General features: G+C 42.1%; 1 protein-coding gene across 1 annotated transcript in view; it reads left to right on the forward strand.

The window, feature by feature from the left end:
- Window positions 1-394: 394 nt before the first annotated feature.
- Window positions 395-13,930, forward strand: part of PLEKHO2 (pleckstrin homology domain containing O2) — a 40,947-nt gene continuing 27,411 nt past the window's right edge. Inside the window, exon 1 of the mRNA XM_083184290.1 lies at window positions 395-509. Coding sequence (XP_083040416.1) covers window positions 501-509 — 9 coding nt within the window. The 5' untranslated portion in view covers window positions 395-500. The remainder of the gene's footprint in view (window positions 510-13,930) is intronic.

A 13,930-nucleotide genomic window follows, 5' to 3' on the forward strand; every position in this document is an offset into this window, starting at 1 on the left:
ACAAGCGCCTTGGAGGTTAGGCATGCACAAGTAAAGAGGTCATTTTAAAATTTTAGATGGGAACTCTTTAAACCTGAAAGTTACCTAAAACCCCTAAATCCATGTATAGTTATATGTACTACATGGATCAGCACTTTTGTAATTGCTACACTATAACTGCTCTGCACAATTCTAGGTGGTACAATGCTGAGCACTGTGAGAGTTGGTACACTACTCTGTACTTTCAGTTCACTGACTCAACTTCATCTCAACCACCGGAAACCCAACTTTTCTAAGCAGAGGTTTGTTAGCAGCAGAGAAAGAGGAATCAAGCAGAGCAGAGGGAGGAGAGCTGAGAGTTGGGACTAGGAAGGTTCCTCTCTCACAGCCTGTCAGGGCCTAAGGTCCAGCCTGGGTGGGTGGGGTGTGCAGGGAAGGGGGTGCATGGAGGAGGACATCTGGCTTTCCTTCCTGTAGAGAAGTCGCAGGGCTGGGCAGCGTATCCTGGGGACAGGCTGACCATGGAAGATGTAAGTTATACATCACCTTGTCTATTGTCCCATTCTGTTTGTCTACTATGCTTAACCCTTTCCCATCTGTGGCTGCACTGATGTTGTGACTGTTGAGCATCTCCCAGTGATAAGATGATAATCCTAGGTACAGGGTACTATTGCTCTACTTAGTGCTGAGGTAGAAATAAAATGAATTTCCTGCTTTTCTTTCAGCTTGTGATTTTGCAAAAGGGCTGCAAAAGGGGAAGAGTATTACAAATGTTACAACAGGCGTTACACAGTGTGGTTAAACTACTTGTCCAGTGTGATGAAATGGCTACTTACAGTAACCTGACTAAGCCCAGAGCGGAACTCAAACAGTTAAGTCGGTGTCCTTTCCCGCACACCGCAGTATTCACCCACATAACATTAAATAAAGATGCTGAGTACAAACATTGCAAGAACAGAAGCTGTCTATTAACACTCAGGAGTCTGGAGTGCCAATATCTTACAGTATATATCAGGACACTGGATAAGGATAGTTGCAAAAAAAACTGTCAAAACAGTGTAAAAGCATAAGATGGTCAGTCAGCATTGCAGCACTGGGCGGTTTGGGAATGGATAGATGAGAAGACACGGATGTCACATAGACAGATGCTGGTCCCTGCAGCTCACCAGTGTTATTCTAGTTAGTAAGTCATCAGCAAGAAGACACGTACACTTTAGAATGCAGAACGGTTCTCGGTGCACAGAAGGGGTTACTATACCAACAGCTGTGTGTCAAGCTGTGGTAGTTTCTCTGCCTTACCCAGATTGTACTCTGAAATCTGAAATGTTTTGCAGCTGATTAAAAGTTTCCAGCTCTGCCACTGACTGAAAGGGAGCGTAGCACTTTTATAGAGCCATCTGAGAAACGCATTTGTTGGCTAGACTGGAATACTAAAAAACAGAGATCTTTTTATTAACAAGTAATTCTTTTCAAATATATTCTTAATTCAAATCTTTGAGGAAGATTAAGAGGTGCCGAGGGGTCGGAAGTTCCCAGGATGATCAGCCTTAACCCGTTGAGTTCCAACATCTCTGTGAGAGGTGTGCGAAATACCCGCTAAAAACCACCAGCCTCGCTTGCATTTGTTATATAAATTCAAATAAAAAAATTTTGCTTGCCAATTTTTACACCTATTTTGACAAATTCACTTTGGGGTTAAATATTTGGACCACTATGTTATGTTTTATTCATCCTAAAAAAATAAATATAACACATACTGGATATTTTGGTTGAATAAACACTGTTGTTTTTTCTTTTTTTCCTTTTAATTCTTGCAATTACTTTTCAGCGTCTAATAGGGAATAGACACGGTTCAATTTTTTTCTATTTCTCCATTTGGTTTGCTTATATGAGCAAAATTGAATCGAAATCGAAGGGAAGTCAAATGCATTCAATTTCTATTTGATCCTGATGCGCGGCCCGCGGCATCAAAATCTAATACAAAAAAAAAACTGTGCAGGCAAGACTATTGTATTATATATTGTATAATATAGTCTAAATTGAATGTGTACATGGTGCCGTGCAATTCAATCCCGATTCGATCAGGACTAAATCGAGATTGAATAGAAAGGACATTACACAATGTGTACACCCGTTAAAACTTTTATTGCATTTATTGTGATTCTCAAAAAATATACAGGTAGATTAATTGGCTCCCAACAAAATGAACCCTAAAATGAATGTGTCTGTGTGCGTGTACATGTGGAAGGGAATATAGATTGTAAGCTCCACTGGGGCAGGGACTGATGTGAATGTTCAAATATTCTCTGTAAAGTGCTACGGAATATGTGTGCGCTATATAAGAAACTGTTAATAAATAATAAATAAATAAGGGTAAAGGTGCCCACACACACACATATTTTATAGTATAATATTTTATACAATTTCCCTTGCAATCCAGAACACTCCTGGCCAAACAATATCATGCACACACACACACACACCGAATGAATGAGTAAACGTTTATAGGGTTGGATGGGTCATTGAACGACTGAATAGAATCGTGTTGGCATTCTGCGGTCAATATATATGACCGCCAACAAAAAGTATGTATCATCACCTTTGATGCTACAAATGGCCCCCATATACTGCAGCAATTTGGTCTGAGTACGGATGGTGTAATGGTTAGCATTACTGCCTCAGAGCACTGAGGTCATGAGTAGCTGTGAGGAGTTTGTATTTCTCCCTGTACTTGCATGGGTTTCCTCCGGGTACTCTGGTTTCCTCTCACAATATATATTATATTAAATATAATATACTGGTAGGTTAATTGGCTCCCAACAAATTGTAGTAGGGAATATAGATTGTATGCTCCACTGGGGCAGGGACTGATGGGAATGTTGAAATAAAGCGCTGCGGAATATGTGCACACTATAAAATAAACTGTTAATAATAATAAATAATCATTTCCCCCATTCCCTACGGATTGGGCCGAGAAATCGGGCCAAGGCGGAAGCATGTGATGTCCCATGCAGGTCCTACCTGCGACTCAGATCCCCCTACCAGTGGTGGAGAACAGGGGTTGCATGCGATACATCACAAGTGAAAGGACCACATGTGATATATTGCATGCGATCCTGTTGCCCGGGAAGGTCCTGGGTGGCTTGCAGGGAATCGGATGGATATACACTGCTGTGATACTGTACATCGCAGTAGTGTATGGCCAGCTTAAGGCAACAGCTAATATTATGGAGCTAATGGGATTTATTTACTAAGTTCTATTGAAGATAAAATCAATCAAATGATATATTTTATCTTCTGGAAGGTGATGAATAAATAAGAAGTAGCTTTTGATTGGTTACCTATAGTAACATCCTATATTCAATAGAACTCCCACCTTAGTAAAAAAAAAAACCCTCTGTTTGTATTTGCTAAGCTTTGGATGAGTGGATGCTACAGGCGGTGTTTGAAAAATGACAAGTTAGGAGCTGGTTGGCTGGTGCTTTATCGCCGTTCAAGTCAAAGTTGGGCAGCGTCCAAAAAGGGTCTGTTAACCTTATAAGGCAGAGGTCAGGGAACTTTTATACCATTTACCCCCAAATATATTTAGATAAGCTGACGTTACCCCCTTGATTTGAAGGGAAGGAAATCATATAATTGTAATACACACTGTACCCCCAGAAATTGATGAAATAGCCTGCTAGTACGATACACAGCCTGGCAGCCATTGAGGATGATGCTGATTACCATGTATGGCTGTGTGCGGTACAAAATGTGTACCCTACACAGCCATACATGGTAATCATCATCATCAATGGCTGCCAGGCTGTGTGTGGTATAGCCATTGATAATGTGACTTGCAGGCAACTATTTATTTATTATTTATTTATTACCAGTTTCTTATATAGCGCACACATATTCCGCAGCGCTTTACAGAGGATATTTGAACATTCACATCAGTCCCTGCCCCAGTGGAGCTTACAATCTATATTCCCTACCACATGTACATGCACACACAGAAACTCTAGGGTTAATTTTGTTGGAAGCCAATTAACCTACCTGTATATTTTTGGATGAGTGTCAGTATTACAAGATAATATAGTGACAGTCTGTGCACATTTATTTCCCTAGACTAGAGATGGGTATACCTTGATAGGAGCCTAAATCCAAGCAAAGAAACTCAGCGACGCAGCAGCAGTACAGACTGCGCGCTGCCGCGATGGGGAAGCAACTAGTCGACTCTACTAAAAAAGCGAATGAACTTGGAGGTGGGGCACGGCGCATCACGCAGGGAAGCATGTTATACACAAGGGCCTGATGCACTGCACTCCGTCAGGTCCTTGTACACTACAGTACTGTAACACACACAGCCGGGCATGCATATATATAGATTCTATATGCAAGTAAATACATTTCCTGGGGGTAAGGGAAAGTTGCACTGCCGAGAAACAGCCAGGCATGCATATAGATTCATATGCATGCCCGGCTGTGTATTGGCAGCGTGACCGTCCATTACTCCCAAGAATTTCATTTTTAGCTCATTTGTGGTCATTTACACCTGTTCCCTGACCACTGCTATAAGGTGCAGTATCTCTTAATTGTCTGGTCAGACAGGACATTATATCAGGGTTTCCGACTTTCAAAAAATCCTCTCCGGGAGAAGCACGGAGAGGAATCTTGCATTATGAGTTTTGGGAGTGGGGCTTAACTGTGACGTCATTAAGCCCCGCCCCCATTAGGCAAATAGCCGAAATAACTGATATCCATGGAGGGGGCGGGGCTAACATGACACGATTGTGCCGTTTTAGCTCCGCCCCCTCCCCTGAGACCCGCGGATTGCGGCATATAAATGCCGCGATCGGGGGGGCTCAGTGGGGGTCCCCCTGATTCCGGGAGGGTTGCCCACCCTTCCGGGGGCCGGGAGGAAGGACCCAATTTTCGGGAGACTCCCACAAATTCCGGGAGGGTCGGCAACCCTGCATTATATTCTGTTACACTTGTCACACTACTAACGTTTGTGACCACTAAATTGTAAACAAAGTGCAAACAGAATTAACTGCATGCAAACAAGGAGTGGACAGGACTGACTGCGTGTATACCTTAACAGGAGTACATTATCTATATTTTTAAAGCAAACTGGACCTAATAAATGTCAGATCCGGCTTACAGTACAAGAAGCGTCTCATATAAATGACACAAAGCAATCCTTTAGCGAGTGCCAGATCAGATCAAATTGCAGTAATTTTTATGATTTTGTTATTTTTTGTGTCAATATTTATTTTTATAGGGTGGTATATATGTTCATATCTTTTTGTCTTAGAGCACAAGTGGTGTATACAGCACAAGTGGTGTGGCTGATGGACAGCCCACTTTTTGAATAAATACTATTAAGTTTTTACTATATTATTGAATCCTTTGCGCAGTGCTGTTGTAGCCATTTTGTTGTGGGGATGAGCACCCCTGAATGCTACAGCTGCATTGGGTTCACATATATGTATATACAGTATATCTCTATATACACACACATGTATATATATAATATATATATATATATATATAATTTTGTTTATCTATGCTTTTTTACTTTGATTTAAGTTTTAAAATATTCGTTATTGTTGTCACAGCACTATGCTTGTTTTTTCATTAGGGGCACTATTTCATTGTGGTGTAGTCTGGTTGAAATTTTAGATAATTACTAGATATTAAGATAAATAATGTTTTTCTAGAATCGCCAGCCCCCACCAGCTGCCAGGCTGTCAGGCCTTGCCATCCGTAAGAAGGGGGCGTGCGTGCCCCATTCTGTCAGTGCTCCCCGTCGGCTCCCGCCGGTCCCCGTCGCCCCCTCCCCTAACCGTGCCCATCTCCCTGAAACGGAGGTGGGCAGGGTCTAGCCACAGAGTGACTGGGACTCGTGTGCGTGTGAGACGCTTGCGCGTCCCAGTCTAATGGAGTCCCTCTCAGCCAGCACTCGCCAGCGGGGACATTCTGGTGAGCACCGGCATTGAATGAGAGGGGCCCATCTCTATTTACTGTTGCAAATTACCGAATATTAGTGTTCGTTTTCTATACATTAGTCTACAGTGAAGCATGAGCGTTATATGGGTGACTCAGAGAGCGGAACTGTGTAGGACTCACACCACAAGACCAAAAATAGTATTAATCCACCCTGTGTTGTACCAGTCCTCTGTATACATCCTATTTTTACATGTAGTGTGAAACACCAAGCAGTAAGCACTGATCTAGAAGATAACAGATAAATTATGATTATGCCATCTGACTCATTGTTTGTTCGGGTTTGGAAGACATGGTTTTTTACGTCAACATGAACTTGTAGAAATATGCCCGATGCTGACATTGACCCTGGTGACAATCATCATGTAGACATGGATGTTACAGTATGTCAACATTGTTACAACGCCAACACAAGTTTTTCCTCTTCTGTCCCTAATAGCAGCCTTAAGCCATCTAGAAATGTTGACATTATGACAATGTCGTCATTTCCAATGTTAATATTTTGTTGTCATTAATTATGTTTACATTTTAACCATATCAATAACATCTATGTCAACATCATCAATGACAACCTCCTGACGATGTGCGGTCAATATGCCGGCGGTAGAAATCCCGGCGGTCGAAATACCAACGCCGGAATCCTGACCGCCGCAATGCCGCCATTTTGTCCCTCTATGGGTTTCCACGACACCCATAGAGGGAGAATAAAATAGTGTGCCGAGCACAGCAAGGCACTGGGCCCGCTGCGTTGCAGGCCCGGCGAGCCCGCAAGGGGGGGGGGGGGGGGCGATCCACGGCCCCCCTTGTCGGCATTGCGGCGGTCAGGATTCCGGCGTCGGTATTTTGACCACCGGGATTCCGACCACCGGCATATCATACCGGACCCCTCCTGACATTGTTAATGTTGACATGTTATCCACTAACATTGACTGTCTACTGATAGTTCAATGTTTCATTATGTTTATGTTGCACAGATAAATATACACGCTAACCCTCATTTTTGTGGCAAATATGTACCGCCTGCACTCCGCAGCAGAATTGCAATTGAAGAAGATAAAATGAAAGTTTCTTGAGATGTGATAAATTTAATCACCCCAAAGTATATGCATGCATACACAGGGTCTAGTGTGCTCAGACAAACCCCAATGGAGGACACAGGGCGTTAAACTACGTCTAAAATCCCCAAAATGCCCATTTTCTGAATTTGTCCGTATTTCCCATATTTACTAAGGGGCTTGGATGAGGTGGGTAATCAGTGCCTGATTGACCAATAGGATGATTGGGCTGCAGCCTAGGGTGCCCAGGCTGGGGGTAAGGGGCCACTTGCAGGTGACAACAGAGGAATAAAATGAAGGCCTAATTTATTTCATGCTTGTTAGCTTTTTAAGCTAACAAGCTTAGGTTCTTATGGTGACTGCCAGGTGGCTGTGCCAATGTAACGTACTGATGGAACCATTACTTTATGTACATTGTGCTAAAGCACCAGCCAGGCAGCCTAAAGCCAATGTCTCCTTCACACACCACAAGTTGTATACTCTTCCTTACATGCACATGGGCAGTATGACTGGCGAGTCTCTGAGAACCCATATACATATGTTTAGCAGCATTACAAGGGGAGCAACGTGTATATTAGCCTGGCGCACCTGGATCCTTTAATAAGGCCCTGTGGGTAATGCCAACATTTTATGGTTGGCTTTATAGTGGGTTTCTTTCCACATATTCCCTTAAAAGAGAGATCTAAACAGAAATGGTCACAATTTGCAAATTACTGATTTGTAAAGTGAATAATTTGTCCAATCATCAATGACTGCCAAGTGGCAGATCTGATCAGTGTATTGGCGGTTCTACTCTGGTACAAGAATCAGGGAAACGGAATTTAGATGTACAGTTTGGAAGCCAGGGGCGCATCTAGACTTTTATGGATGCCCCCCTAATAGTCCTGCCTGCCCGGCTTTGCAGTCCTGTAGACGCTGCACACTACTATATTATGTCTCACACATAATAATGTTGCAGGATACAAGTGGGTTCAGATTGTTCTTTGCTTGCTCAATGCTGGCTGTCAAATCCATGTGTTGTATCGTGCTAGCATGCAAAAACAAGGTTTTGTTGGGGGAATATGTGAATTTGCTTTGCATACACTGGGCCTAATTCATGTTTGTACGGGAAAGCCTATGCGATTGCAATTTTTCAGACAACAGAATGGCTAATCATTGAAATGAAATGAAATGAAAAGAGATGCCCACAGGAACCATCACAAGGTCCTTGGCACCTATGTCCACAAATACAGAACCAACACATTAACGAGGAACATTGACTCCCAGAGTAAGATAATGGTCATGCAATCTGGCTGGTGACGTCATGCTTCTCTACATTCATGATCACAGCAGAAGGCAGAAACATGCCCCAAAACATCCGTGACATGTCTGCATTTTTGCCGCCACTCCCCGTTGCCTTTCCCAGTCTGTTTGTATCACAGTGTGATCGCTGGGTATGCACAGTCTGCCGATAATCACTCAGGTGTGTGAACAGCAGCATTGCGTACATACGCATATGGCCCATGTTTTAACATTGGCTGCATTTGATAATACAGCAGATCCTAATACAGTGATCCTAACCATGCAGGAATAATTAGTGTATAACTAAAAACTCTCTCTGTGGTTAGCACAGGAATATTGTAGTTATACATTTCCTGCCAAATACTTGTGGTTGTTCCAGTATCTCACCTTTCCACCTTTCCAACAGCATACAGCATAATCAGTGTAAGATCTTTGAACCTGGCAAAGCTGCCATACAAGGAATACAAACAGCAGAGAATAGTGACCACAGCCGCACAATTCTAGGGGGGATCATCTCGACCCCCCTGAATCCACCCTTAAGGTGCTCTATTGTAGCTCACCTTTTCCTATAGATGGCAATCTTCCTACCACAAGCACTTAGATGTTGCCATTAGGATCTCCTATTCCTCTCTTTGGGACCAACTATGTTAAAGTCCTTTACAACAAAAACTGAAACAGAATTATTCCTACAAATGACCTTTTCTTCCATGGTTAGTCATTGTTTTCCTACAGCGCTTGTTAATGGTCCCCGAAGAATCATGTTCTTTCTCCCAAATATCATAAATGGCTTTATAGCAATGTTCCTATGTAAATACCCCAAAGTGGGCAAAACTGTTCCTGTGGAGTGTTGGTCAGTTTATAACTTAGAACATTTAGTACTGGAAGTTTGATGACGGCACATTCAGCTTCTTCATACACCCTCAGTAATGCTTCCTTGTAAGACCATAACCTTCCTTCTCCTGTCCACGGGACCTTTTCACTTACAGTCTTGGCATGTTTTCAAACCATTATCTGGATTTCTTTAAACCTACTTTTAGTCTTATATATTTATAGTTTTATCCATCAGCCTTATAGTCTGATCATTTGTTCCCTCAAGACCACACATTAAATTTGTGGAAGATTAGATGTTTTTTATGAGATTAGACAGAAACATATATTAGAAACCCAACTAGTAGGGAACATATGGCCCCTATCAAGCTGTAAGATGCCATCATCATTCAGTCGTGGGACAACTGTCTTGTCCTCACACTGTGTCATCAGGAATACCATAGGAGGTAAACAGTAGTATCCCAAAAATCAGAGAAGGGCACATCTGACACATTGGTGCAACAAATTCACATCAATTCCAGCTATAACTATAAACTTTTGTAGAGCTCTTGAATCCTTTCTAAGGACAATCCAGGGGCAAACGCAGGATTTTCAGAAGGGGGTTTCCAGAGGGGCGGAGCAAAGCCGGGTCAGTTAAAGTATTATAGATAGACCAAATGTATATAAATAATAATAATAATAATAATAAATATATATAGTGGAGTGGGCTTATTATTCATCATTTTCTGGTGGGAGGACAGCTTGTTTGACTGCAGATATCTCCAGTTCCCAGAAATAGATTTCTTAGGTTTTAATTGAATTAAAAACTAGAGAATCCCACCTACCAAATGATATTGGGGACTAGGGAATCAGAGTTCAGGAGGCAGAGCAATCTGCCAACGAGTATATCAAACTACATACCAGGTGTGTGGAGCTAGAGCAGTAACCAGCTGCTGGAAGGCTGATATCTCTGGTTCTGGGAATAGTAGAGACAAGCTGCTAGTGTCCATCAAAGGGGGAGAGTCCCAGCTTTTGGAATATACCCTCAGAAAAACTATACGGCAGACAGAACCTGAAATATCTGACTGGGAAAAGCAATTAACAGGCTTGGATGGGGACCACTGCTTTGAAGTCAGATATCTCCGGTTCCCAAGGGCCGATATTTTAAAATTCTTGTACCCATGAAAAGAGGGGACCCTCAGCTTCCAGCCTGGACCCTTTGACTCCTAGGGGGGTTTCTGGGTACTCAGAAACCCCCCCTGCGTGCGTTACTGCAATCCATTGTACATTGGAAATTACATTGAGTGGGACAAGTACTTTCCTTTGCCGGCTTGTTAAATTTCATCACTATCCTATTCCACTGGAAATCTGGATTATCTACTTCTAGTGTAAACAAATGAGATGATGTTGGTACAGTATATAGCAGGCCAAATGAGGTAGTCTCCAAGGATACCAAGAGTCTCTCTGTGCTTTTCCCAATGAATTAGCTACCTGATGGCACTACAATATGAGGTATTCACCTGCACAGTCACTGTCCCCCACCCATAATCCATCTCAGAGGGAGCCATATCGATCCCCTCCATCAGTGTCTGCTTCCTACTTCCATGGTTACAGATTTCTCCAACAGCCCTTACAGCTGAACAGCCACAGGTTGGCTGAACCTATAAACCTTTATTTTTTGCTCCTATGCTATTGTTAACTAGTATTAACCTCAATAACGTTAATTTCCACTAATTTCCAGTCTATCCTGAACACCTCACACCTCACAATGGGGGTTATTCTAGTTCATTCTTTCTGACAAAATCCTTCTTAGATGGACAAAACCATGTGCACTGCGGGTGGGGCAGATGTAACTTGTGCAGAGAGAATTAGATTTGGGTGGGGTTTTTCTTCAAAGTGAGATCTATATTGCAGTGTAAAATCATGCAGTCAGTATTTTCCCTGCACAGAAACAAAAAAACTCACCCAAATCTAATTCTCTCTGCACATGTTACATCTGCCCCGCTGCAGTGCACATGGTTTTGTCCATCTAAGAAGGATTTTGTCAGAAAGAATGAATTAGAATAACCCCCTATGTTGTTTTTAGGCAAAAAAGTTGCTGGATGACTATGCTAAGCAACACAAGTGGGTGGCACAACACGTGGCCCATCAAGGAGTGGCACTGAAGCAGCAGATAGGATGGCAGTTTGAAAAATGATGCCCCAAAGAGCACATAATGCCAAAAAAGGCACAAGATGGAATTGTTCTTGGGCCCTCCCACCCGCCCTTATGTTGCGGAAATAGGACATGCACACTTTAACAAACCAATAATTTCAGTGACAGGATCTGCCACACGACTGTGGCTGAAATGATTGGTTTGTTTGGGCCCCCACAAAAAAAGAAGCAATTCATCTCTCCCTGTACAAAATCGCTCTACAGAAGCAAGATGTTGTCTTCATCCTCATTTGTACTGATTTTTATGTATCAGATGTTGGAGGGTATGCTACTATCCATACTGAAGTGTTTCCATATGGATTGTGGGTGTTACTGTTTCAGTCAATGTAGAGGTTCTGTAATCTGCATCGGCAGGCGTGACATTGCACATTGTAGTAGGAGTCAAAACTAGTTTGTCAGCAGAATAATGTGACAAATAAACAGGAACTTTTCCAACTTAAACATCATTATCATGGAATATAATTCAGTGAAACCTACTGTAGTTTAAAAGGTGCAAAGCCGCCCTCCCCCATCCCCCAAACAAAGATTAAGGTAATGTTTGTAATTTATGCTACAAGGGAAAAGGATAACCTTAATGTCAAAAAGTAAAAGGGAACCCTTGCATTAAACAATAAAAAAAAAAAACTAAAGAAAATATAAATTGGAAAGTGCGCATACAGTATATATTACTAGATAGATCTCTATGATCTTATCCAGGGTCTGATTAAAGGTTCCAGGTGCCCTAGACTAATACACATGTAGCTCCCCTTGTAATGCTGCTAATCACACGTGCATGGGTGCTCAGGGACTCGTCACGCCCACGGCCAGAGCCACGCCCACCCTCCAATTTCTTTTCCAGACCACCCATGCCTATGGTGCGCCAAGTCCCGCTTCTAAACAGCAAAAATTTGGGAGGTATGCCCAAGCCATGGGGGCTATTGCTACGCCATTATGTGTACCAATCTGCATAAGGCTGAATGTCCGCATTTATTTCTGTGTATGCAATGTGGCAGCAATTACTATGCATCAGGCTAATTGCGTCCTGTATGTACACTGCGCCTGTGGTCTGGATGTATATATAATACAGAGAAAACTACAGTAGTGGAATATGGTGGGAAGTCGCAGTTTCCTTTCTGCATAAAGCATTATAGGAAGTGCAGCAGTGAGCGGTCGCTTCCTGTTATTCTGGAGTTTTTCTGTTTAGATCTGACTGTGTGCAGGGCGCACTCACCAGGTGACAAGATGACAGAGTGTAAACCATGTGCTGAGCTGTAGGACGCTGTCATGTCTGTGCATTTGTCAGGAGGAAATGTGAGCATTTGTCAGGCTCTTGTAACTGTTACATTGAGCTTCAAGCCACCTCTGGGCATTATAACAAAATGCTGATGCCATGTAATTTCCAAATGTCAACTAAACTTATTTCCGAGCATCCAAACAAATATGCAATAGAAAGTAAATATCGAAAAGAAATAGCTCCAAAGCACAAAAAGTACTTAACTCACAATTCCACCACCAACCCCAGGGGCAAACAAATGATTTCTGAAAGGGGGTTACCTAATGTTTATCTCTTGGCCAAAACCAATACATAAATAAGGTTATCTTGCTGAAAATGAATAATTACATAGCTACGTCCATGATTTTATTAGTAACCAGAATATCCTAAAGCTACAATAAGTTTAACATACTGTACGTGAACATAAATATGGACATTTATATGTCTAGTGTCCGTGTGGCTCTGAAACACTGCCATCTGTTGGCAGCAAGTGAAACTACATCTACTAGCTCTCAAAACGTATGCTTTCAGCGTGCTTACCAGTATTCAATAACTAGGTTTCCTTAGATAAGTCTGTAACAGCAGTGGAGAATAAAGCTGTGAACACTTTGATCAAAACACTATGGGCCAGATTCTCTAAGCTTCAAAAGTGATAAAACGGAGAGTGATAAACAGCCAGCCAATCAGCTCCTGCCTGCCATGTCACAGACTGTGTTTGAAAAATGTGAGGCAGGAGCTGATTGGCTGGCTGTTTATCACTCTCCATTTTATCACATTTGAAGCTTAGAGAATCTGGCCCTTTATTAGACAAGAGGATTCACTGGTGACTCTAGCATTAAAGTTTGAATAGATAAATTGGGATAAATTGGGAACAGTTCTGTGACAGCTGTAATTCTTACTGGGGTTTTGGGGCAACTGGAACCCCCCCATAACTGTACCCCTATATTCAGATGCATATATTGGTACCTCCAGTTTAACACATCTCATTAAGCGGATGGAATGTCATTGTATCACTTTTTCTGAGAGGCAAAGTTTCATAAAACTGTTTCTAATGTTCTCCTCGGTTACTTAAGACTCATTTATTGCTTTTCTTAATCATGAGAATGACAGGAACATTGGAATTGACTTTAGTGCACATCGTTTTTTATAATTCCCAGTGTGCTTCTCCATCAAAGGTCAACATAAAGCAACACAATGGCTTCCATTCAAAGTAAAGGATTAGTACTCGAGATACTGAAAATACCATCTTTTAGCAGAGTAAATTTTACTTTGTGCAAAAAGGACCCTCCCTTCTTCAATAAACACATATAAATGCTGCAATAGAGGGGGTTGGTGAACTGCCCACTGAGAT

Source organism: Crinia signifera, chromosome 4 (assembly GCF_055691185.1).
Source record: "Crinia signifera chromosome 4, ASM5569118v1, whole genome shotgun sequence".
NCBI classification, from domain to species: Eukaryota; Metazoa; Chordata; class Amphibia; order Anura; family Myobatrachidae; genus Crinia; species Crinia signifera.